The sequence below is a fragment of the Sardina pilchardus genome, chromosome 18 (genome assembly GCF_963854185.1).
Source record: "Sardina pilchardus chromosome 18, fSarPil1.1, whole genome shotgun sequence".
NCBI classification, from domain to species: domain Eukaryota; kingdom Metazoa; phylum Chordata; class Actinopteri; order Clupeiformes; family Clupeidae; genus Sardina; species Sardina pilchardus.
In genome coordinates, this window is record NC_085011.1 from 27,313,296 (window position 1) to 27,336,885 (window position 23,590).

The following is a 23,590-nucleotide window of genomic DNA, read 5'->3' on the forward strand; positions in this document are numbered from 1 at the left end:
ATCGGTCATGGAGGACTGATACTTAAGAAACACCTACGGATGAACTTCTCTCTGACTTACATAAGGCAGACGGACGATACGAGGGGAAATCTTACTCACTAGAAAACAACGTCTGGGAGAAGGAGGCCTCGTTCAAAGACGCGTTCGCAGCTATGTCGGAGAAGACGAAAGTGATGGACCTTAGGGGTTGCCAACCTTCCTGCTGTTTGAGTGTGAACGATGTGTCCTACAAAGTCAGGTAGGAGAATGCAGGAGTCGTTCATTCAACAGTGATATGTGAACATGACATTATGAATCTCAACGTCAGGATTGCAGTTATGAAGTAAATATTTGAACAAGTGTTTGTGTGGAGAGCTTTCATCAGGGTCACTGAACCTAGGTGAGTTGTGCACCAAGGTTAAGCACCTATTTGCTACCCCGTGAATACCATCGCTTGGACAGTTTAAAGTTTATCTTTTTGTGTTATTATTATTATTATTATTATTATTATTATTATTATTATTATGTTCAGGCAGGGTTCACTCAGCCTAATGCAGGCCTGTTTTGGAAGGGTAAATGTGTGTGCCCACAAGTTTATATCTGAGGTGTGAATTCTAGCTTATATATATATATATATATATATATATATATATATTACAAATCTGCAGACTGCAGTACATTTAGCAGAGACACAATACATTGATTTGAAACTCAGTGGATTCTGAAGACTGCCTAAAGCCGAATTACAACCATTGCGATATCTACGAGCGTCTCCCTCTCTCATAATGCTTAATCATCAAATATGTTGACATAATAGGCCAACTGTTGCTTTCCTTTGATAGTGAAGCAATCTGAAGAGAGAACATACTCTGCATTGAATTAATGAATCCAATTAATTAGACACTTTGGTTGTCAAGGAAAGCCAATGACTGACAACGCAGTTGTGCTATTTGCAACACTATTGTAAATAGTTGGTAGCCTACTGCTATTAGTAAAATGTTACCAACGTGTTTCCTAACTATTTACTTACAGTTTTTTTGCAATTGCTTACACACATTTTCACAGCTCTATCTGTTTTTTTCAAAGCTCTACACACAAATTCAATAATTGCTCAAACGAAATGCAAAAAGTGCCCCCTATCTAGCGAAATCAAACACAGTGTGTTCAAAATATTGTAAACATATCTCAAAAGCAAGCATTTGTCTCACATCATAAACACATTTTCCATAGTAGGCTATAATAAACTTATGTTTATCTGTGACATTGATTTGTGTGTGTGTGTGTGTGTGTGTGTGTGTGTGTGTGTGTGTGTGTGTGCGTGCGTGTGTGCGTGCGTGCGTGCGTGCGTGCGTGCATGTCAGTGAGCGAGTAGGCCCGTGGTGGGATCTCCCTTCCTACAGGAAGAAATGGACGAGGCAGATCCTCAATAATGTGTCCTTTCATGTGGAGAGTGGTCAGCTCATGGGTATTTTAGGAAATTCAGGTGGGACTCACACTCTCTCTCTCTCTCTCTCTCTCTCTCTCTCACACAAACACACACACACACACACACGCACACACACACACACACACACACTACTGTTATGTCAGCAAAATCACACACTTGTGTTGATGTCTTGCTTCAGTGTCTTGTCTGTATTAGTAAATCACTTGCAGATGGGTAAAAATAGCATAATTCAAGATGGTTTTCCCTGGTGGCAGTGTGGTGTTGTCATGGTTTTCCCTGGTGGTTGCCATGTGTATTAAAGTCCAGGGCCAGTGATCTGTCACACAAGTAGCAATGCTGCCTAATGCCATTTACAGCTGTCTATCTAACCAAGGCCAGACAATCAGGAAGGGCTTTCACCGACTGTACATTACTCTTCAGCAGTGCGGCTGAATTCTAGGAATTGTTGAATTTCCCCTTGGGGATCAATAAAGTATCTATCTATCTATCTATCTTTCTATCTAGGAGGTGCCAGATCAACAGAGCACACCTGAGATTAGTCAGTCTGACATACAGTACAGCAGTGTCGGCCATGTGCTCATTGTCCTAGAGAGGTCATATACTGGTCTTGTAAAAAGGTAGACTGACATCTTGGTTGATATGACTGACCTCAATAAGGAATGAAATATTCAACACCCACTCTGATGAGACTGAGACATTCTCAGTATATACTAAAAAATAAAAATAGGCCTTAATATTCTGTACCTTTTGATCCTGTACATGCTTTTTTTACTCTGAGAAATATGGTGCAGTATTTTAGGACAGGCAACATTGAGGCCGTCACAGGTCAAATGGACATTAAAGGATAAAAACATGAATCATTAAGGAAGAAAATGTGTGTGTGTGTGTGTGTGTGTGTGACAGGTTCGGGCAAGACAACATTGCTGGACGCTATAGCGGGCAGGATCGGGAACTCGGGTTCTCTGGAGGGCGATGTCCTTATCAACGGGCGGAAGCTGAAGACTGAACAGTTCCAGGACTGCTTCTCATATGTGCTACAGGCAAGAGGAACCTCGCTAACATTTACTCTACCTTGTCTTGCTCTTTCTTGCTTCCTTTTTTGATGGACCTTTCCTTCTTTCTTTCTTCTGTGTGTTGTTGTATCTATTTTTTATTGGTCTTTTATTTAAAAAGACTCACAGGCAATAGAGGGGAAGGATTTGTATATATTTGTGTTTGTGTTTTTGTGTGGTTTTTGTGTGTGTGTTTGTGTGTGTGTGTGTGTGTGTGTGTGTGTGTGTGTGTGTGTGTGTGTGTGTGTGCTTACACACATTTTCAAAGCTCTATCTGTTTTTTTCAAAGCTCTACACACAAATTCAATAACTGCTCAAACGAAATGCAAAAAGTGCCCCCTATCTAGCAAAATCAAACACAGTGTGTTCAAAATATTGTAAACATATCTCAAAAGCAAGCATTTGTCTCACATCATAAACACATTTTCCATATAGGCTATTATAAACTTATGTTTATCTGTGACATTGATTTCTGTGTGTGTGTGTGTGTGTGTGTGTGTGTGTGTGTGTGTGTGTGTGTGTGTGTATGTGTGCGTGTGTGTGTGTGTGTCATCACCACTTACCAACGCAGGTAAGACAACGATAGATGTGCTATCTCGGCTAAATGTGAAAATACGGCCCAGCATCACACTTTATGTTGGCAATCCACTGCCGATGGATGTCTGTGTCTCTTGGGAAACAATGACAAAATAGTTCTTAGTTCCATCAATGCTTAGAAATACACAGCAATACGCTAAATAGTAATATTACTCTATTCACTCACAGCAACACTTTCGAACTTTCGACAACTTCAACCTCATTATCGCTTCAGAGCGTTAGCGTGACAAGGGCGAATAGTGTCCCTTATCTCTAACCCATTCTCACTTTCTTCTGGTCAGGATAAAGGGCAGCATGTCAGTTCCCACACACATACACAGACACACACACACACACACACACACACACACATGCACACATGCATAAACAAACATATAGATAGACCCAGAAGTCTATCTAGAAATTGAACTTTGGCCCAGGTGACTGGAGTTTGAGTTAGTGGGGGAGAGTTGAGCTGACAGGTAACCTGGAGTCATGTCCCTCTCGGTCGGCACCCTGCCCGCTAACTTTCCCTTCCGCCCCAGAGCACCCTGGGTAATAATAATAGCGCAGTGGTCTCTCATGAGGGACCCCTTAAATTAGCCAGCAGGCTCCGTCCCCCGTAATCTTCCCCGAGGCTGCCCATGTGTATCTGCCGCTAAATGAAATAACCAAGAGCTGGAGCACGGCTCCTCCTCGCCCGCGATAAACCTCTCCTCACTCACTCACACGGCCCACGGGCTAATCCCTTCATTAACCCCACTCACACACACACACACGCATGCACACGCATGCACACACAGACACACACGCATGCACACGCGCACACACACACATACACACACGCAGGCTACCCCACCCCCCAAGCTGCGGAAGAGGACGTGATATGTAATTAATAAGAGTGAAAGGGACTTCTGAGGAACCAGAAAAGTTGGTCAAACTCTGCTACTGTGAAGTTGCAGTGATCAAACTATTACTGTAAAGTTGCAGTGGTCAAACAATTACTGTAAAGTTGCAGTGGTCAAACAATTACTGTAAAGTTGCAGTGGTCAAACTATTACTGTAAAGTTGCAGTGGTCAAACTATTACTGTAAAGTTGCAGTGGTCAAACTATTACTGTAAAGTTGCAGTGGTTAAACTATTACTGTAAAGTTGCAGTGGTCAAACTATTACTGTAAAGTTGCAGTGGTCAAACAATTACTGTAAGGTAAGTAGGCTGCATGCAAGGTGCTGTGGCAACAGGCAGGAACTTGTCCAGACAACAGAAAGAACTTACACTACATGTAAAGAATTATACTGTAGTATATCAATCAGTTAGCCTGGCTAGCGCCTACCACTTCTCAAATGAGACGTGGTCTGGCAACCAGACGTTCATTTTCTTGTATTTGAAAAAATGCCCAGATCCGTTCATTGGGCGCCACGGATGTCTATCAAATGCGTCTGTGCATAGCTCATCATCGTTTTCCTTCCCCCCCGTTCTGTGATTGGTCCCCTATCTCAGGCAAAAATTAGGGCGGTAGTTTCCAGACTGCCTTAGCAGAGTGAATCAAATCACAGCGCAAGGCAGAATGGGAACACCCAGGCTATCAATCAGTAGTAATATCAACAACACAACAAACAAATACCAACAACCAGACCGACAGGAGGTGTGTGTGTGTGTGTGTGTGTGTGTGTGTGTGTGTGTGTGTGTGTGTGTGTGTGTGTGTGTGTGTGTGTGTGTGTGTGTGTGTGTGTGTGTGTCTGTCACAGTGGTGCCCAGTGTTATTTCACCACTGTGCTGTTTTACCAGTGGTGGCATCACAGGAGCACATACTGTGTGCCAAACAGCCTCAGACAGATAAGACATACTGTAGAGCTCACATAGGAGAAACAATTTAAGTAAGCCGTCAGATATTATATGATTTAGGCTAATTAATGTTTTGCATTTTGACAGTACAGTTTGTGAATTTCAGACTAAGCAGCTCTTTTTGCAAAAAAAACCTCAACAAAATAGACAGTTAATATTGCCACATCATTTATGAGGCTGTTGTAAGATGTAAGATCTGAAGAACAGATAATGATTTGTCAAAACTATCCCAACATTTTGTATCTCATGGGCTTTTTAGGAAACCTATATGCCATATTTATGGCATGTGTGGTTATGTTATATCTACACATTTAGAGAACTCTGCATTTTCTTAGCTCAATCAATTTATTGCGCAGATAAGATAACCTGCAGCTCCTATCTGAGTCCTATCCTACAGTAGGTATTATATGAAGCCTAAAGTCAACATGTGCGACCACATGTATCACTGATACTGAGGGGAAAGTAAATCAACAGTAATTGGTTGCCATTATGGGTACTGGTGTCTGCATATCTAAATGCACTTCACTGCACCTGCCATCATTTCTCAAAAGAGATTGCAGCACTAGGAAAAATAACAGGAACGTTCAGCAAAGTTGCAGTTTTCTGAGTCAACATGTAGATCACCCAAAAGCTGGATGGATAGGTACACATGAATGACAACAGAGATCCATTTGGGAGGCTAGTGGATAAGCAGTGATGACAGAGGTACATTGTACATGCCCTGATGAAGACCAAGTGTGGTCAAAACATGTTGCCGTTTTTTCCTATGGATTAGCCAGTGACGAATAAAGGCTTTTTCAATATACCTTCCTCCGTCACCATTCCTAGAGTGCCTGGATTGCTTTCCTCATCACTCTCAAACACTATCTTATATCTGGATCGATGGAACACAGCAAGGTCACCCCCACACCCAGTTGTACGTGGCTTGTCAATAAATTGATGACCAGGAGGAGTAGCTTCATTTAAAGTCGTAAAAATCATTGGGTCTCTGCCAGGTTTCTGTTAAACATAGCAAGTGAATGCCTCTATCAATCATTGATTAGGGGTGCTTTATTATTCAGAGATTGTACATTGATGGCAAAATTCAATTGCCTCAAGGAATGCAAGCTAAATTTGAATTCCTTGAAGAAACATGATTTTTAGAAACTTTCTTTAGAGCTGTGGGATACAGGTTCAAGACAATATTGACATTGCCACCCATACGGTGGTAACAAACTGTGGTATGCGAGCTGCTTCTAGGGGGTAGGCGAGATGAAAAGGGTTATGCCGTTAAAAATTAACTTTTCAAATGTTCTGTAGTTAATGAATAGATAAATAATTTGGAATCGGGTTATAATTATATGGAAACATGACATTAAAGGAAATCATTTGTAATGCCTGGAATGCGTCAGTAGAATGCGTTACATTTGAATGTGTTGGATGGTGGGGGTACGCGAGTCGAGTCAGGACGTACAGTAGAAGGTGGTACAGTACGTGGGGGAAAACGTTTGGGAACCGCTGGGTTAGAGGACCAGTTGATCTAAAAGAGCATCAGCTGTGGTAATGGAGCATATGTTGAGTTCTAACAGCCTGCATTCTGATATGTGTATTCCCCTTCCCTGCTTGCCCTGCACAGAGTGATAACCTGCTGAGCTACCTGACTGTGGAGGAGACCCTCACATTCACAGCCCAGTTGGCCCTGAAGAGACACTCCAGTCAAGCCATCCATAAGAAGGTTCACTTACACACACTAGTTTGTTTATGTGTGTTTATATATTATTTACGCATTAGTATGCAATATTAGTGAATACAAACAGCCAGACGGACCCTCGTGACGGTGCATGATTGACCCTGTGACGGTGTATGACTGACCCTTGTGACGGTGTATGACTGACCTTCGTGATGGTGTCCGTATGACTGACCCTCGTGACGGTGTGTGTGTGTGTGACTGACCCTCGTGACGGTGTGTGTGACTGACGATGGTGTGTGTGTGTGACTGACCCTGGTGACGGTGTGTGACTGGCAGGTGTCGGCGGTGATGGCGGAGCTGAGTTTGGGTCATGTGGCCCACAGTGTCATCGGCGGACGCATCTTCCCTGGCATCTCCGGTGGCGAGAGGAGACGAGTGTCCATCGCTAGCCAGCTCCTACAGGACCCCAGTGAGTGCTAGTCCACACACACACACACACACACACACACACACACACACAACAAGGTTCATTGTAAGGTGTGGATCGCAAAATAATGCTGCATTCTTTTTATAGAGAAATGGGAAAACTGTAGAGAAGCTGTTTTTACTCATCACTATACAGATACAGTACATGGATTGAGAACCAAAGGCCTATACACACACACACACACACACACACACACACACACACACGCACACACACACACAGATTTCTGTACACACACACAAGGACACTTGTGATTCCTACTCCTCAGGCATGCATCCATTTCTAATGGGTAAGATGAAGTATATGAGACATGCTACACACAGAGAGATATGCAAGTCATCTGAACTGAAGACAGTCAGATAGCAAGTCTTATTTCAGCTGCACACAACAAGCCAGTCCAGACACTGATATGGTTGTTGTGCCCTTCATTTCCTCCATGGAGTCTTCCGGTAAATGCAGATACATTTGCATGCATTGTATCCTGAGTGCTGCCTTTGAGGGTTGAACTTGCATTGATAAAGTCAAACCTAACCAATGTGACACTCAAACTATATACAGGTCCTTCTTCTTAATAAGTACCTTAAATTAAAAAAAAAAACACACACATTGGAAGATGGACAGAGAGGGAGTGCGAGAGAGAGAGAGGAATTGAGAAAGAGAGGTGGGGAAATGAAAGGATGGGGGGTTATCACACCTCCTGGATTAAACCAGGTCCTGGGGGAGAGTTTTTGTGTGCTTTATCAAGGGGGGACTTTAAGGTGTGTGTGTGTGTGTGTGTGTGTGCGTGGTGGGGGAGGGGTGTTGGGACAAAGCATGGGGGATTAGTGATAGGACTCCACTCCAGAAGGCCACACAATTATGAAGAGTTCCCAACCGAGTCGCCCCTCATCAGGAGTGAAATGAATAAATAAATCACTTAATGCCACTTTTAATTCCCCTCCCCCGCACACAAAAGGCAATCTTTTAATTGTCTTAATTGGCAAAATTAACGAGAGCGATGGCAGGCTTATCTCCGAGGGCTTTCTCCCACTCAAGAGGGAATGAAGTGGCCAGAGCGGAAAAGTTTGTGAAATTGTTACTCACCTTTTTGTTTTTCTGTCTCCTTTGTTGACTTCTTTGTTCTCCACCTACTGGGGCTTTGTGATGTCATCAACCTGCGCCACCGTAGAGGTGATACTGTTGGACGAGCCAACCACAGGTCTGGACAGCATGACAGCCAATCAGATTGTGCTGTTGCTGGCGGAGCTAGCGAAGAGAGATCGTATCGTCATAGTAACCATTCACCAGCCTCGCTCAGAACTCTTCAGGGTGAGTAAGACAGGGTGGGCTGTCTAGAGTTGTAATAAAGATTTAAAAAAATAGCATAAAACGTATAACTTTGGATGCATTGTGCATTTGTTATATATAATAGATATCCATGACCCATGCTCTAAATCTCTTAAGCTTTGTATTTTACAGTAATGCTGTGGCATGTGAATTACATATTTGATATCATAACAATCTTGGGATAATAGTTAACATTTTGTAGATAACATTTTGTAAAGCACACATTTTGTGTTCTTCATAAGTTTTTTTACTTATTGATGGGTACAGTGTTGGCCTTTGGAGAGCGGCTGTGCTGAGGCTATTGGTTTGTGCGTGTGTGCCTGTGTGTGCGTGTGTGTGTGTGCGTTGGTGTAGTTGTTCAATAGGATCGCCATTATGAGTCTGGGCGAGCTGGTCTTCTGTGGGGAGCCGGGGGAGATGGTGGACTTCTTCAGTGGCCTCGGCTATGAGTGTCCAGAGTATTGCAACCCATTCGACATCTACGGTATGCCACGCACACACACAAACGCACACACACACACACACACCAACCCGTTCAACATCTACGGTATGTCACACACACATCAACACACACACAGACACACACACACACACACCAACCCGTTCAAGATCTACGATATGTCCAGCGATGTCCTCCCCTTGCGGTTGTTCACCTTGTAGTGGTCTTCTTGGCTGCATGAAGGACTCTCAGTTGAGCTATGCTCTGACCATGCTGAACATGTGGTAAATGTGTCTATCACAGTATATGTTGCACACTTTGCATACCATACATTTAAGACAAAATGTGTTTTTTTTTGGTGAGCATGAATGCTGTAAGCCTTTGTTTTTGTTTTGTTTTTCCACAAATCCCAAACAGTGAGACTGAAAAAGACGAAAAACAGCCTTATTCAGACTGATTACTGACTGCAAATGATACACAATCCAAATAAAATACACACATATAAAATAAAATGAATACTTAAATAAAGTATTTTTAAATAAATGAACGCTTACAAATAGAATAAATACATGAAGTAATGGATGATAATACCCATAATTCCCTCTGCTTGCTAGTGGACCTGACGTCGGTGGACACCCGCTGCAGCGAGAGAGAGGCCGCCACCTCCAGCCGCATGCACGAGATCACGTCAGCCTATCAGAGCTCACAGATCTACCAGAGCATGCTGGGAAAGAGGGAGCGGGCGTGCCAGAGGCAGGACAAACCCAGCATCCCCTTCAAGAGCAAAGAGTCGCCCAGCGGCATGTCCAAACTAGGGGTGCTGGTCAGGTAGGAAGACCTCGGAAGAATACATACTGTACAATCACATTAAAACCACTGTTAGTCAATGAGGGTCGAAGCATCAGTCTCTCTCTCTCTCTCTCTCTCTCTCTCTCTCTCTCTCTCTCTAACTCTGTCATTTCCATAGTATGTGAATGGATAGATGAGGGAATGATTGAATAAATGAGTGAATGACTGTGTGAGAATATGAATCAAATTAAATATATTGTATTTCATGTTTAAATAAACACATGGATTCTTGTATGAATTAATGGATGATGGTAATGATCAGTGAGTGAACGCCTATGCCTCTCTTCCCCACTCTTGGTGTGTGTGTGTGTGTGTGTGTGTGTGTGTGTGTGTGTGTGTGTGTGTGTGTGTGTGTCTGCATCTGCAGGAGAACCATGAGGAACCTGTCCCGGGACCGCATGGGGGTTCTAATGCGCCTGTCGCAGAACCTCATCTACGGGCTCTTCGTGGCGTTCTTCGTTATGCGGCTGGACGAGGACGTGACCAAGGGGGCTGTGCAGGACCGCATTGGCATCATCTACCAGTCCATGGGCGCCTCGCCCTACACGGGCATGCTCAACGCCGTGGCCCTGTGTGAGTGGCCTCCTCTCCCTGCACACACACACACACACACACACTGCAAAAAATATTGCATATGCTGATCTTTTCTGGGTGTGCATATTCACAATGCATTTGATGGAGATCATGTGAACATGCCCAGAGTGCAGCACTGTACCTGACTGGCAACTCTAGCTGTTGGCTGCAGCAACTTGAGCTACTACTTGACCGACAGTACTCGGTGACCTTGAAAAACAGAAATCTAAGTGAAAAATCACCAGAATTCTTCCTTAATAGCCTGAGTAGATAAGCCGGCATAAGTGAGACCATAGAATAGGCCTCTTAGAAAAGATACCAAGAAGATAATATGTGATAAGATAATCCTTTAATTGTCTCGTGATGCCAATGCATTGCATTGATTACAGCAGCAAGTCTAGAATAGGGCTGAGTAGGGCATGTGTTTGTGTATGCACGTGACGTGGAGGACACACGCAGGTGTTATAAGAGTGAAAATGGATCATGTTGTTAAAGGAGGCTTGGAGAGGGTAGGTGAAGACAGTGACCTGCTGAAGTGCTGTGCTGTGTTGGCCTAATGGTACACAGCTGATGAGTTGGGATTGAGGGCTGCTGAACTCATAAAATCACAATGTCAGCGTGCTCTAGGTGAGAGGCCAGTGACCGCGGGTTACCGTCTCCTTCCTTGTTCATGCTTTATCAGCGACACTGATAGCAGAAAAGAGACTCGTAAAGTGGTCTAGTGCTGGGAAGATTGCAGCGATACTGGGCATAAATAGCCTCTCACCTCTTCTCCAGAGGAGAGATTCCCACTGCAGTGTCTGTGTACAGTGTGTAAGTGTGTGAAGGTGTATGCATCACTGACCTTGAAACTGATTGCTCATGGTAACAAGCCTTATGGCCTGAAACACTTAGGCTATCCATACCATGTGGTGTGCATCTTTGTGATGACTCCCAAAATCCAGTTAGAACAGCAATATAGATTTATCCTTGATGTAAAAAAAAACACATTGATGTTGAACACTCACTGTTACTGGGACATACAGTAACATCACAATCACCTGCAGTTATGAGTCTCCCATAAATAAACAAGGATGTGTCATATAACTCTATCCTTACTTACATACTACAGTATGGCCTACCATCCATCTCTTGTGTTCTCTCTGTTTAAGTAGCTGGTGTTCATGTGCTTAGGTTGCTGGTGTTCTGAATTTCTGTATATTTTTCTCTCTGAATGTGTGTGTGTGTGTGTGTGTGTGTGTGTGTGTGTGTGTGTGTGTGTGTGTGTGTGTGTGTAGTTCCTGCTCTCAGGGCCATATCAGATCAGGAGAGTAAAGACGGTCTGTACAGCAAGTGGCAGATGTTTCTGGCCTACATCGTCCACATCCTCCCTTTCAGCATCATCAGCGTCCTCATCTTCACCTCCTTCCTCTACTGGTGTGTATCCCTGTGTGTGTGTGTGTGAGAGTGTGTGAGTGTGTGTGTGTGTGTGTGTGTGTGTTTTCTGTTTGTTTTTGTAAGTGTGGGTCAGTGATGTAGTCAAGACCACCTAAGCCAAACCGAGACCAAGACAGGCCCAAGACCAGAAAGTTTGACCAGTGGTTTAAGGTGACATGATGACTTTCTATGAAATGTGGAACAAAGGCACAGGCTCAGCTGTGTGCACACTGTAGTCTACATGTGTGTGTGTGTGTGGGTATGTGTGTATGTGTGTGTGTGTGTGTGTGTGTGTCTGTGTGTGTGTTATTTGTCTCTTCATCAGGAGTATGAACCCTCAGCCCAACCACTTTCTCTGTGTGTGTGTGTGTGTGTGTGTGTGTCATGTGTCTCTTGCTCAGGACGGTGGGCATGAACCCTGAGCCTAATCGTTTCCTGTCCTTCTCGGGGGTCATCATGGTGCCCCACCTGATTGGAGAGTTCCTGACGCTGGTGCTGCTGGGCGTGGTGCAGGACCCCACTATGGTCAACAGCGGCGTGGCGCTCCTCAACATCGCCGGCATCCTGGTGGGCTCCGGCTTCCTCAGGTCAGCGTTGCACACCAACCAATCAGCAGCCCCCAGAACTCTCATTAGCCAATCACCATCCCTGATAATAATCATAGCTGTCATCTTAGCACTTGTTAAAAAATCATTAACCTCAAATCATGTATACCCTACAGTAGTGTGTGTACTGTATGTATGTATGTATGTGTGAGAGTATGGATGGAATATTTATGTGATATGTGTGTGTGTGTGTGTGTGTGTGTGTGTGTGTGTACAGGAGCACCCAGCAGATGCCAGAGGTGTTTCAGTGGCTGAGCTATCTAACCTTTCAGAAGTACGGCTGTGAGCTGCTCATTGTCACCGAATTTCACAATCTCAACTTCACCTGCAGTAAGAGACTCTCTCTCTCTCTCTCTCACTCACACACACACACACACACACACACACACACAGCTTTATGACAGGTCAGTCATGGGCAATATCTGTGATCTAACCCATGCATTGCCAACACACCAGAAATTGTTTAATGACTAAACTGATGATGCTGCCATTTGTTGCTGCTGGAGGGTTACTCTTGGTTACCAATGTATTTATTGCTGGGTTACTTTCGGTCAACAATGTGTTAATTGTCAGTGTTTGTTTTACCATTTTTACTGCAGTTTCTTTGGGAATTCAGTGTAAAAGGACAATTCATTCTGTTGAATGCTTGCCATGTAGCTTAAAATGGATTCTTAAAATAAGAATGTTATTGATTTAAGCAATAAGCCCTGAGAAGCCGTCTGCTGTAAGTTGTGGTAGCGCATTACTATAGAACGAAATGCAGGTGTATGTTTGTGTCGGGCTTCACACTGGCTTCAAACGTGATTCAGCCAATCATAATCAAGGACCGGAACTATCAGTTTCAGAAATCAACATTTTCCATTCATTACATCTATTAGTTTACACGTTTATATTTAATAACTTGGGAACTATATGAAAATGACCAAGTGTGCAAGAGCACTAGATACTAAGTGGGTTGATACTATTTATTTACTTTGATACCATATAATACAGTTCTACATAGAAAATGTTTTTTCTTGGTCTAAAAAGATCTTTTCTCATGTCAGGCCTCTGTCCATGAGAATGATGGATGAATGGCATGGCTCAAAGAGAGTGTGTGGAACAAATAAGCACAACCTTTAGTCTCATCTCTCACCTTTTGATGCGCAGGTGACACCTCTATGCTTCCCGGGGCCTGTGTGATAAGTCAGGGCAACCAGGTGATTGACCAGGGCTATCCTGGCGCCTTGTCCCGCTACACCCAGGACTTCCTGCTTCTCTACGCCTTCCTGCCCGCGCTCGTCCTCCTGGGGATCATCACCTTCAAGATCCGAGACCGCATCATCCGCCGCTGAGACGACCACGGCAACGGCTACTACTACTCAGGCGTGAAATGAACAGGGTTCATACTTCATACACATTTTAACCAATACGTTTCCAAAACTTTCTGGGTCTTTTTACTTTTCCAAAACCTTTCCAAGCCTGGAATTTACATTTTTCAAATTCCATAACTCATTTAGGTTTTTTCAAAAGGTACGAACCCTGAAATAAACACTTATCTCATGTGCCTAAAAAGGTCCAAATGCTCATCCAGGCGCCCGATCACTTCTCATGTCTATTGGCCTGAAAGTCGGCTCATGGAGGTCCCTTGGGGAACAAAAAAAAAGGACTCACAGTAGCGCACTGTTTTTGCAATTTTATATTTTTCTGCATGTGCCACAGAGCTGTTGTTTATTTGCCACGGCATCCATACCTATGTTTTTTAGTTTGCTTTTAATCGACTGATACCCTTGCTAAAACACTTACTTCTTAATGCCATCCCTGCATATTCTTTCAATGTTTTTTTCCTCCCTTTTCTAGGTTATGAGTACTAGTGTGTCCATGCAATGGATTTTCAGTATGAACCTAAATCAAAGCATTGTTCTCTCTGTATATAAAGTCTCTTTTTTGTTGAAATATTCTCATACATACAGTAATTTATTGTAGAATTTTACTTTGTAATACACTTGATCGTGGTAAACACTTGACAAAGCATAGTGTGCATAAATGTAATTTATTGTATATACAGTATACAAATATAAACAAAACAATAGAGCTTACATAGTACAAAAATATTAATAAATCATGTCAAAGCATGATGTGATACAGTGTGTATGTTTTCGTAACATTTGAAGGTTTGTATATCTATGTAGTGTCTGTCTGTCTGTCTGTCTGTCTGTCTTTCCTTCCCTTGGTTTGAGTGTGTGTGTGTGTGTGTGTGTGTGTGTGTGTGTGTGTGTGTGTGTGTGTGTGTGTGTGTGTGTGTGTGTGTGTGTGTGTGTGTGTGTGTGTGTGTGTGTGTGTGTGTGTGTGTGTGTGTGTGTGTGTGTGTGTGTGTGCCGTAGTTGAATGTTAGGACTCCAACTCGAGGCCTTTCCATGACTTTGCAGCATCTCTCTTGTACTGGTCCAGCTCCTTGAGAGGAAAGGGGACAAAAACCCATTCAATTCCTTACAGTTTGTAATGTTCACTATTTAACTATAGTTAGACATGGACAGAAAAGTAATTAAATCATCAATCCTAACCATTTGCGTGACAGCTCTATACCTGACCTAGACTGGGGGCTATTGGACGCAGCCACGCAGCAATTTGAGCTAGGTAGAACGATTGTTTTAGGTTTTCCCGTAGCGAACTAGGTGACCTTTAGAAACTAGGTGAGATCTATGTGAAAAATCGCCGGATTTCTCCTTTAAGTCTGTCAGTCAGGCATTCTGCCGGTAAACAATCTATGGGGTCAGAAGTCCAGCAAGTGTTGCACGCGTTCCCCCCTGACCATGTGGCAGCCTGCCTGCGTCAAATGGACCAGTGTTGAAGGCAGAGGTTACTACAGGTCAAACACACAAGGCCAGGGCAATACTGTATTTATGATACAGGTAACACCTGCAGTCTGCCCTGTGATTGGCTGAGAGAGGGAGGTCACCTGAGCCAGGTGAGAGCTGTTCAGAGAAGGTTACTGGAGGTTAAGGTGGCGGTTGTAACTAAGCGGGCAGGGGGCTGGGTAGGCAGGCAGGCAGGCAGGCAGGCAGGCAGGCAGACATGGGTGGCTGCTGGTTTATCTGGCCGTGTGACAGGTGAATGGTTATTACTGCTCATTACGAAGAGCACTCTGGAGCAGATAAGGAGCGTGTCTGCTAAAGGTTGACGGAGCAAGGCTACTACAGGGCGGCAGGCAATGACCAGTATCTATACTCTATAGGATTTATACTTTCTATAGGAGTAGTCTAACCATCAGGGTAAGTGCTTGACAGTATCTGCATACATATCTGTGTACCTCAAAATATGTGATCAAACCCTCTCTGATGTGATTAATGTTGGATAACTGCTATTATTGAGGAGTAGACTGGGCAGCACATGGAGCATTGGCATAAAGGGCAAAAACACTACTTGAAAGCAGTCTTTTCATCCTCAAATCAATGTGTCATTTTAAAATGGCAATCATATTAATACAATTTAATTGTGGGCGGGAAAATGGACCACACTAGGACATTCTATTTGTTGTGATTTAAAGATTATCAAATTTTTGATGGAAATGGCGGGTAATTCAAATACACACCAAATTTCTGTCAGAAATATATCTGACCTGTTTTAACTTATTTAGCAGCGCAATTACGTATTATATTTCAAATGTTCACTTTTTCTCTGCTAAAATAATGAGAATTCTGCTCTGTTTCCACATCACATTTCTTGGATATTACAGAATGCTCTAGTATGTTGTCGCACATTTTCATGACAACTAAGGTTTGTAAATATGCTGTGTTGAACAGTATTTAGAATTAATATAAATATGAAAATAAAAGTATTTAAAAATATTTTGTGGTGAATGTTTTTTTTTGCACTTCTTAAACAAAATAAATGTCCACCAGTTGGTGCTAATTCTACTCATCTATAGTCAAGGATCAAACATAAGCCTACAGTATATTGACACAAAGCACATGGTAATCTTGAGTGCTAATCCTGATTATGAAGCTAACCATCAATCTTGCATGATCGATGTGGTGTCCTGACTGAATTACTGTATCCTTCTTCATGCATGACTACATGTGCAACCCCCCCCCCCCCCCCCCCCCCCCCCCAGCCCAACACAAAGCTGGTCTCTCTTGACAGTCGAAATAAGAGTTAAGGAGAGCAGAAGAGGACTCACACACAGACAGAGAGCCAAAACAAACTTGTCTGGTTTTAAACATTTCTGTGCTTTTGTCCAGGGCTGTACAGACAAATGTGCAAGAAGTGCCAAAAAGTTATGCAAAGGTTTAGAGCAGATATTTCAGAAGTTCTATCATAAGTGCAAAAGGTAGCACATCTTAAGTCACGCTATAATGGAACATGGACTACATGTATGTATGTAATTAGTGGCCATTGGCCTAAATGACAAATCATTACATGGACACGCTAATGAGATGTCACCTCATTCAGATGTCAACCACAATAACTTAAGAAATTAATACATAAGTAAATAAGAGGATATGATTTGAAATACAATACTAAAACTGTATGTGATTCTGCATAGGTACAGTTGCGTGATTACAGTATACATTACCCACTACATCTAACTAGGCTGCACCACTGCATAGGTGATCACAGTATACCCACTCCATCTAACTAGGCTGCACCACTGCATAGGTGATCACAGTATACCCACTCCATCTAACTAGACTGCACCACTGCATAGGTGATCACAGTATACCCACTCCATCTAACTAGACTGCACCACTGCATAGGTGATCACAGTATACCCACTCCATCTAACTAGGCTGCACCACTGCATAGGTGATCACAGTATACCCACTCCATCTAACTAGACTGCACCACTGCATAGGTGATCACAGTATACCCACTACATCTACCTAGACTGCACCACTGCATAGGTGATCACAGTATACCCACTACATCTACCTAGACTGCACCACTGCATAGGTGATCACAGTATACCCACTACATCTACCTAGACTGCACCACTGCATAGGTGATCACAGTATAGACCCCTGCTGAGCCTACGTCACTTCGTTCGCTGGCGGCAAAACAACCATCAACTGCCATCAGCGACAACACTAAACTCATCCGATATGTCATTGTATTGTAAATCTTAGACATGACCATTTGGGACATAGTTATATATCCAATGATCTATACACCCGCCACTTCTCCTTACTGTATACGCTCGGTTTTTCAATAACGTAATTATAAATATCTGGCCATTCAACGGAGGGCAATCTTGCTACGTCTTCTTTCCATTCACTTAGAATGGGGATCTGTCAGAATGATCCCACCTGATAACGTACGTTTTTTCAAAGTTTTTTCAAATAATCCTCCCAATCCCGTACACTGAGTGTATGTACATACTGTTTTATATCGTTAGCCATTTCATCAAAGGTTAATTACGGACTAATTTTAGCCGCATTACTAGTGCTTTTCAATAGCCGTCTAACTTTTCTGCCGCCACTGACGTCACGCCACTCCGAATGTTTATCCGTTGTGAAGGGGTCTATACCCACTACATCTACCTAGACTGCACCACTGCATAGGTGATCACAGTATACCCACTCCATCTAACTAGACTGCACCACTGCATAGGTGATCACAGTATACCCACTACATCTAACTAGACTGCACCACTGCATAGGTGATCACAGTATACCCACTCCATCTAACTAGACTGCACCACTGCATAGGTGATCACAGTATACCCACTCCATCTAACTAGACTGCACCACTGCATAGGTGATCACAGTATACCCACTACATCTACCTAGACTGCACCACTGCATAGGTGATCACAGTATACCCACTACATCTACCTAGACTGCACCACTGCATAGGTGATCACAGTATACCCACTACATCTAACTAGGCTGCACCACTGTAGGTGATCACAGTACAGTATACCCACTACATCTAACTAGACTGCAGCGCTGCATAGGTGATCACAGTATACCCACTACATCTAACTAGGCTGCACCACTGTAGGTGATCACAGTATACCCACTACATCTAACTAGGCTGCACCACTGTAGGTGATCACAGTACAGTATACCCACTACATCTAACTAGACTGCAGCGCTGCATAGGTGATCACAGTACAGTATACCCACTACATCTAACTAGACTGCACCACTGCATAGGTGATCACAGTATACCCACTACATCTAACTAGGCTGCACCACTGTAGGTGATCACAGTACAGTATACCCACTACATCTAACTAGACTGCACCACTGCATAGGTGATCACAGTATACCCACTACATCTAACTAGGCTGCACCACTGTAGGTGATCACAGTACAGTATACCCACTACATCTAACTAGACTGCACCACTGCATAGGTGATCACAGTATACCCACTACATCTAACTAGGCTGCACCACTGTAGGTGATCACAGTACAGTATACCCACTACATCTAACTAGACTGCAGCGCTGCATAGGTGATCACAGTATACCCACTACATCTAACTAGGCTGCACCACTGTAGGTGATCACAGTATACCCACTACATCTAACTAGGCTGCACCACTGCATACTGGTACTAGGTATAAAGTTCTAGGTGCAGAGGGTTTGTGGTTCTTGTGAGTACCTGGTCCTTTTGTGCCCTCATGGAGTCGATGAGGGGCTCGCTGTACTGCGGGTCTTTGGATGGGTCCTTCAGCTGCTTGCGTTCTGTGGTGGTCTGAAAACACAGGATGGAATTCTCAGGGGGGGGATAAGGGCAGAGGGCCACAGCCCACAGGCATTTAAAGGATAGATGAGTGTGTTGTGCTAGTATGGCTAGTGTGCTAGTGTGTGTGTGTGTGTGTGTGTGTGTGTGTGTGTGTGTGTGTGTTTTACCTCTGGAGGAAACACCCTTTCAAACACTTTCTTCCACAGGTCTAGAGGGTTTCTGGCATGCAGGCTTCCGATGTCAATATCTGTGGTGGGAGGGGACCCTGCAGGAAGGTGAAACCCAGTCAGATGAGACGCATCAGAAGATGAACCACGTGACTAACTACGGTATGTACTAACACACCTACAAATCAAAACAACAGGGCAGTCCAGTGGCATATTCCCAGCCTGTGGGGTGGGAACTGTCAGGCAGTGACCGCCAGACAAGTCTATTGAACAACTGTACGGACTCTTCTTCAGCACACTTGCTTAATGATCACTTCTCCTCCACACCAAACACATACTGTAGCCCTGTACACTTACTGCTCTTTGTTGTATTGTCTGCCTGTTTGTTTTATGCATTTTCATTGTTGTATTGCTGTATTTTATTGTGTTTTTTTCTTTGTTTGTACTGTATTTTCCCTCCTATGTAAAGCAACTTTGGGTTTGAGAAAGGCGCTATATAAATTCATTTTTTAAATTTTAACTTTTAAATGTAACTTTAAAATAAAATAATAATAACAATTATTACTATCATTATTATCACTTGACCAGAGCATGTGAAGGGGCCGAGAGGAGATAAGAACAGCTCACCGATCTGACTCAAGGAGTCCATGCCAGCGGGGATGACCAGAGGCTTGCCAGGGTCAGTGGCCATAGACTTCCTGAAAAATAGCACAAACATTACAGGTCAGTCTGCATTTGAAGGGCTTTTTTTCCAAAACACTACATTCACCATTTTAATGAATTTGCATAATGAATTTTCTTAATTAATAAAATTTCAGTTTTCCCGAGTAATTTCAGTGGAACTGTAATCGGGCTGTTGTTATTTGATTTCTCTTTACTTTACTTTGATTTCTCAAAACAACACAACTGCACTTTTATTGACATGACCTGGCTGAAATACAAATAACATTACTTATTAATGTTTTCAAAAATGGATTTAACATTTTGGAAAAGAGCTCTTCATTTGTTTGCAGATATTCCCATTACAGGTAATCACAGCCATTGGCTATATCTGCTGCCAACGACACGGTCACGATTGTCATATTGTTTTTTATCAACTGATCCACACTGGAGTCCCACACTGTAAAAAAATAAAGGTGCTTAAATGGTTCTTTAAATCTTTAATGGTTTCATGGAGAGTCAAAACTGTATTGAACCATTACAGCAGGCGAAAGGTTCTTCACATTGGAAATGGTTCTTCAGAGCCTCAGATCATAATGGGCTAGGCCTATTATGGCATTTTACTATGCCAGTCATAAAATGGTTCTTTAAATAACGGTTGCCTCGATGGTTCTTTGAAGCACTGAAAAAGGTTCTTCTATGGCATTGCTCTGAAGATCCCGTGCTGGCCCCATTATCTTTTAGACTGCATACAGTAAGCACAGTCTGGACCAGTGTTTCCTCAGCTGTATGTCATAACAGATGAGAGAGAGGAGAGAATCCATCTCCAGTTCACTGTGTGCCCTGTGTACTGCATGGTTCATGGTTCAGAAGATCTCAACGTTCTGCACTCTGAACTGAACGCTATGGAGGAGAATGGTCAGTGCCGAGGGCACAGAGCGCTGGGAATGCTGAAGGTCGTAGAATTTGTATTGAAAATAGCTGTGGTGGGCACAAAAAAAAACGTGATTGGTGGACAACCCTCACTGAGTAGGAACCCCAGTGAACGAAAAGAATGCTGTTTACTTCCTATCAAACATTTTCAAATCTATGGTGTGAACCAACTCACAATCACACGACCTGTCCTGAAGAAGTGAGCCACTTACGATCTGTCGGTCCCAAATGCCAGGTGGCTGACGAAGCTCTTGGTTTTGGACATGGCGCCCTCTGCCTTGCTACTGGTGAACTGCATATGAATATGAGGTCAGGAGGAAACAGAGGAGGGGAGAAGAGAGCACATGTTTATCTCTTTACAGTTTGTCTCAGCTGCATGCACAACTCCAGCCTCACCTGCAGTGATGCCTAGAAATGCCCTGATGCAAGCTGATAGCTAGTGTTGAACTGTGTCCATGATGTACACCTCTACAGTTAAACAAGCCTGACTTTGGGCTTGATGAATCAGGGAAGTGGGGGTCTTACGATGAGAGATCCTCCGTAGTAGTGAGCTAGGAAGCGCAGGGTCTTGCAGATGACCTTCCTCTTCTCAGAGTCAAAGTCCTTCAAAGCACAATAAATATGTGTGATCACATGGACTTGGTGGCATTAGAAGATAAAGGCTAATAAAAGCACAATAAATATGTGTGATCACATGGACTTGGTGGCATTAGAAGATAAAGGCTAATAAAAGCACAATAAATATGTGTGATCACATGGGCTTGGCATTATAAAGTATTGTAAAGGTGGTCACATGCAGTTGGCATCAGAATATACTGGTCAATCAAACCACAATAAATAGATCATATCATAGAAGGTACAGTAAAGGTGGTCACATGACGTTGACATCAGAATGAATATATATTGCAGTGAGACCAGTTAGAAAGTCAACCCACACTAGGCTCATTTTGCATGGGGTAATGGTATTAGAAGGTAATGGTTAACCAAATCACAATCAATACATAGGACCACATGGGGTTAGTATTGGAAGGTAATGGTCAACCAAAACATAATTAATACTCAAATCACATTGGTATTAAACGGTAATATAAAGTCTAAAATATCTGATTACCAATATCTGAAACCAAATAAATCAGATGAAAGAGTCGATTGATTCCAATAAATGTGGAGATTATTGGGAAACATTACAAGACAAACAAATTTGAGGATTCAGCCATTTAGAATGGAGATGTATGGGTTGATCATTTCAATTCCCTACATGAGGAGACTTCAGTTCCCCTACAAACAAACAAATAGTCCAAAAACTGTTTAAATTCGAACAAGCAATAAAACCCTGTCAAAATGCAAAATTAACCATTTACAGAAAACAATTGGAAGCAATAAATAAATAAATGCCTCCATACCTCCAAACCCGAAAAGCTTGGAATTCACAAGAAACTTCTTGTTATTAGTTGATTACCTGGAAGATGTCAAACTTGCTGCCTATCAAGAGCAGTGGAACTGGAAATGGGTTGATGAGTTCTCTGTCCTGAGGAAGGATTCAGACAGTTACATTTTTTTCCAATCGTTTACACACTAAAATCAGACAGTTAACAAAATGTAACACTTCAGAAGCAAAACACCTGCGCAGAGTAGTACAACAGTAAGCACAAATTCAGCTTCACACTTTTTGCAAAACATAACACACAGTGAATGTCAAAGCGCAAAACACATGTTCACACCTTAGACACAGATAAAGATTGTAAGGTACTTCCTTCTCATTACAAAGCCCTGACTTGCCAATGACCACACTAATGAACAAATTGAATAATCACATCCACCAGGTGTGTAAGCACACATCTGCAAAATTGAAAACGCAGCACTCAGGTGTGTTATACAGTCTTGCCTTGCCATCGAAGACATAAGTACTTCTCGACATGCCTCCTCGATCCTCGATGCTCGATCCTCGAGGGGCGTTCCCACTGATCTATAACTAACACTGGATAGACTATTATGGAGTTTCGTTTGTGCCAAAAAGTTCAAACAATACTTTTTCAAATTCAAACAAAAATCAATTAATCAAAATACCAAATACAAAATCTAAACAAAAAAAATAAAGTCGAAAAAAAAAATCTAAACTCGCAAACAAATTATTTGTGTAGTTGCAAAAAAAAACTGTTTGAATAACTTGTCTTTTGGTTTACAATAACAACAGTCATTTGCAGCGACATCATTCGTTTGTTTGCTCCTGGCTTTTTCAGTTTCGATTCTGGCTCTCGCGTTTGCGCTGCCTGTTTCTTTGCTTGCGATTCTGGCACAAACTTCACATGTGGGTGGGTGTCTGTGGGGTGCATTCCTATTGGCTGATGCGTTTTGACTGACAGCTTTACTATGGATTCAAGCGCAAGAGCTACCCACCTCCCCCCCAGGTAGTGGTGCAACGCTCTTTTTGGCCACTATGTACAGGTATATTCGATGTGGCGCTATTGAGCACAGTATGTCAACCGCCATATGAAGAAGAAGAAGATATTGACCACAGTAAGTTCCGTGGAGCTAGCTACACCAAAGCCATCGATGGGCTACACGCGTTATGGACTCAAAACAATGGGTTTTCCTCACTACTCATTAACCCAAGGTAAGAAGTGTAATCTAATTTGTTATGGGTCTAATTTTCACGTTTATGTGGGATGTTATGGCGTAGTTGTTACAATACTGACGCTGGTTTTAAGGTATCAGATGGCTATCTTAGCATCGTAGGTTTGTCCACATACAAACGAGGCTTTTGATGAAATGTCGCACTACAGTAGCCTAAATTATGAATTCATACCATGTATTTATTTGTTCAGAAGTATATTGTTAATGTCCTCGCGTTATATAAGCGTATGTGTCCGATTAAGTCATGAAATATCGCTAT

At 42.8% G+C, this 23,590-nt stretch overlaps 2 protein-coding genes and 1 long non-coding RNA gene across 3 annotated transcripts in view; 2 read left to right on the forward strand and 1 right to left on the reverse strand.

Annotated features, from left to right (window-relative positions):
- On the forward strand, window positions 1–14,378 carry abcg5 (ATP-binding cassette, sub-family G (WHITE), member 5). Its single transcript, XM_062519892.1, has 13 exons — window positions 1–238; window positions 1,341–1,462; window positions 2,330–2,466; window positions 6,516–6,614; window positions 6,906–7,038; window positions 8,225–8,364; window positions 8,737–8,866; window positions 9,436–9,649; window positions 10,038–10,243; window positions 11,521–11,659; window positions 12,061–12,246; window positions 12,482–12,594; window positions 13,414–14,378. Exons 1-13 carry the CDS (start codon window positions 153–155, stop codon window positions 13,596–13,598), a joined length of 1,890 nt encoding a protein of 629 aa, XP_062375876.1. The 5' UTR covers window positions 1–152; the 3' UTR covers window positions 13,599–14,378.
- Window positions 14,283–23,590, reverse strand: part of dync2li1 (dynein, cytoplasmic 2, light intermediate chain 1) — a 15,780-nt gene continuing 6,472 nt past the window's right edge. Inside the window, exons 7-13 of the mRNA XM_062519893.1 lie at window positions 22,157–22,225; window positions 21,223–21,300; window positions 20,910–20,989; window positions 19,732–19,802; window positions 19,105–19,202; window positions 18,854–18,946; window positions 14,283–14,697 (exon numbers count right to left, since the gene is read on the reverse strand). Coding sequence (XP_062375877.1) covers window positions 14,635–14,697; window positions 18,854–18,946; window positions 19,105–19,202; window positions 19,732–19,802; window positions 20,910–20,989; window positions 21,223–21,300; window positions 22,157–22,225 — 552 coding nt within the window. The 3' untranslated portion in view covers window positions 14,283–14,634. The remainder of the gene's footprint in view (window positions 14,698–18,853; window positions 18,947–19,104; window positions 19,203–19,731; window positions 19,803–20,909; window positions 20,990–21,222; window positions 21,301–22,156; window positions 22,226–23,590) is intronic.
- Window positions 22,831–23,590, forward strand: part of LOC134064206 (uncharacterized) — a 1,749-nt gene continuing 989 nt past the window's right edge. The window contains exon 1 of the long non-coding RNA XR_009936260.1: window positions 22,831–23,311. This is a non-coding gene — a long non-coding RNA (uncharacterized LOC134064206). The remainder of the gene's footprint in view (window positions 23,312–23,590) is intronic.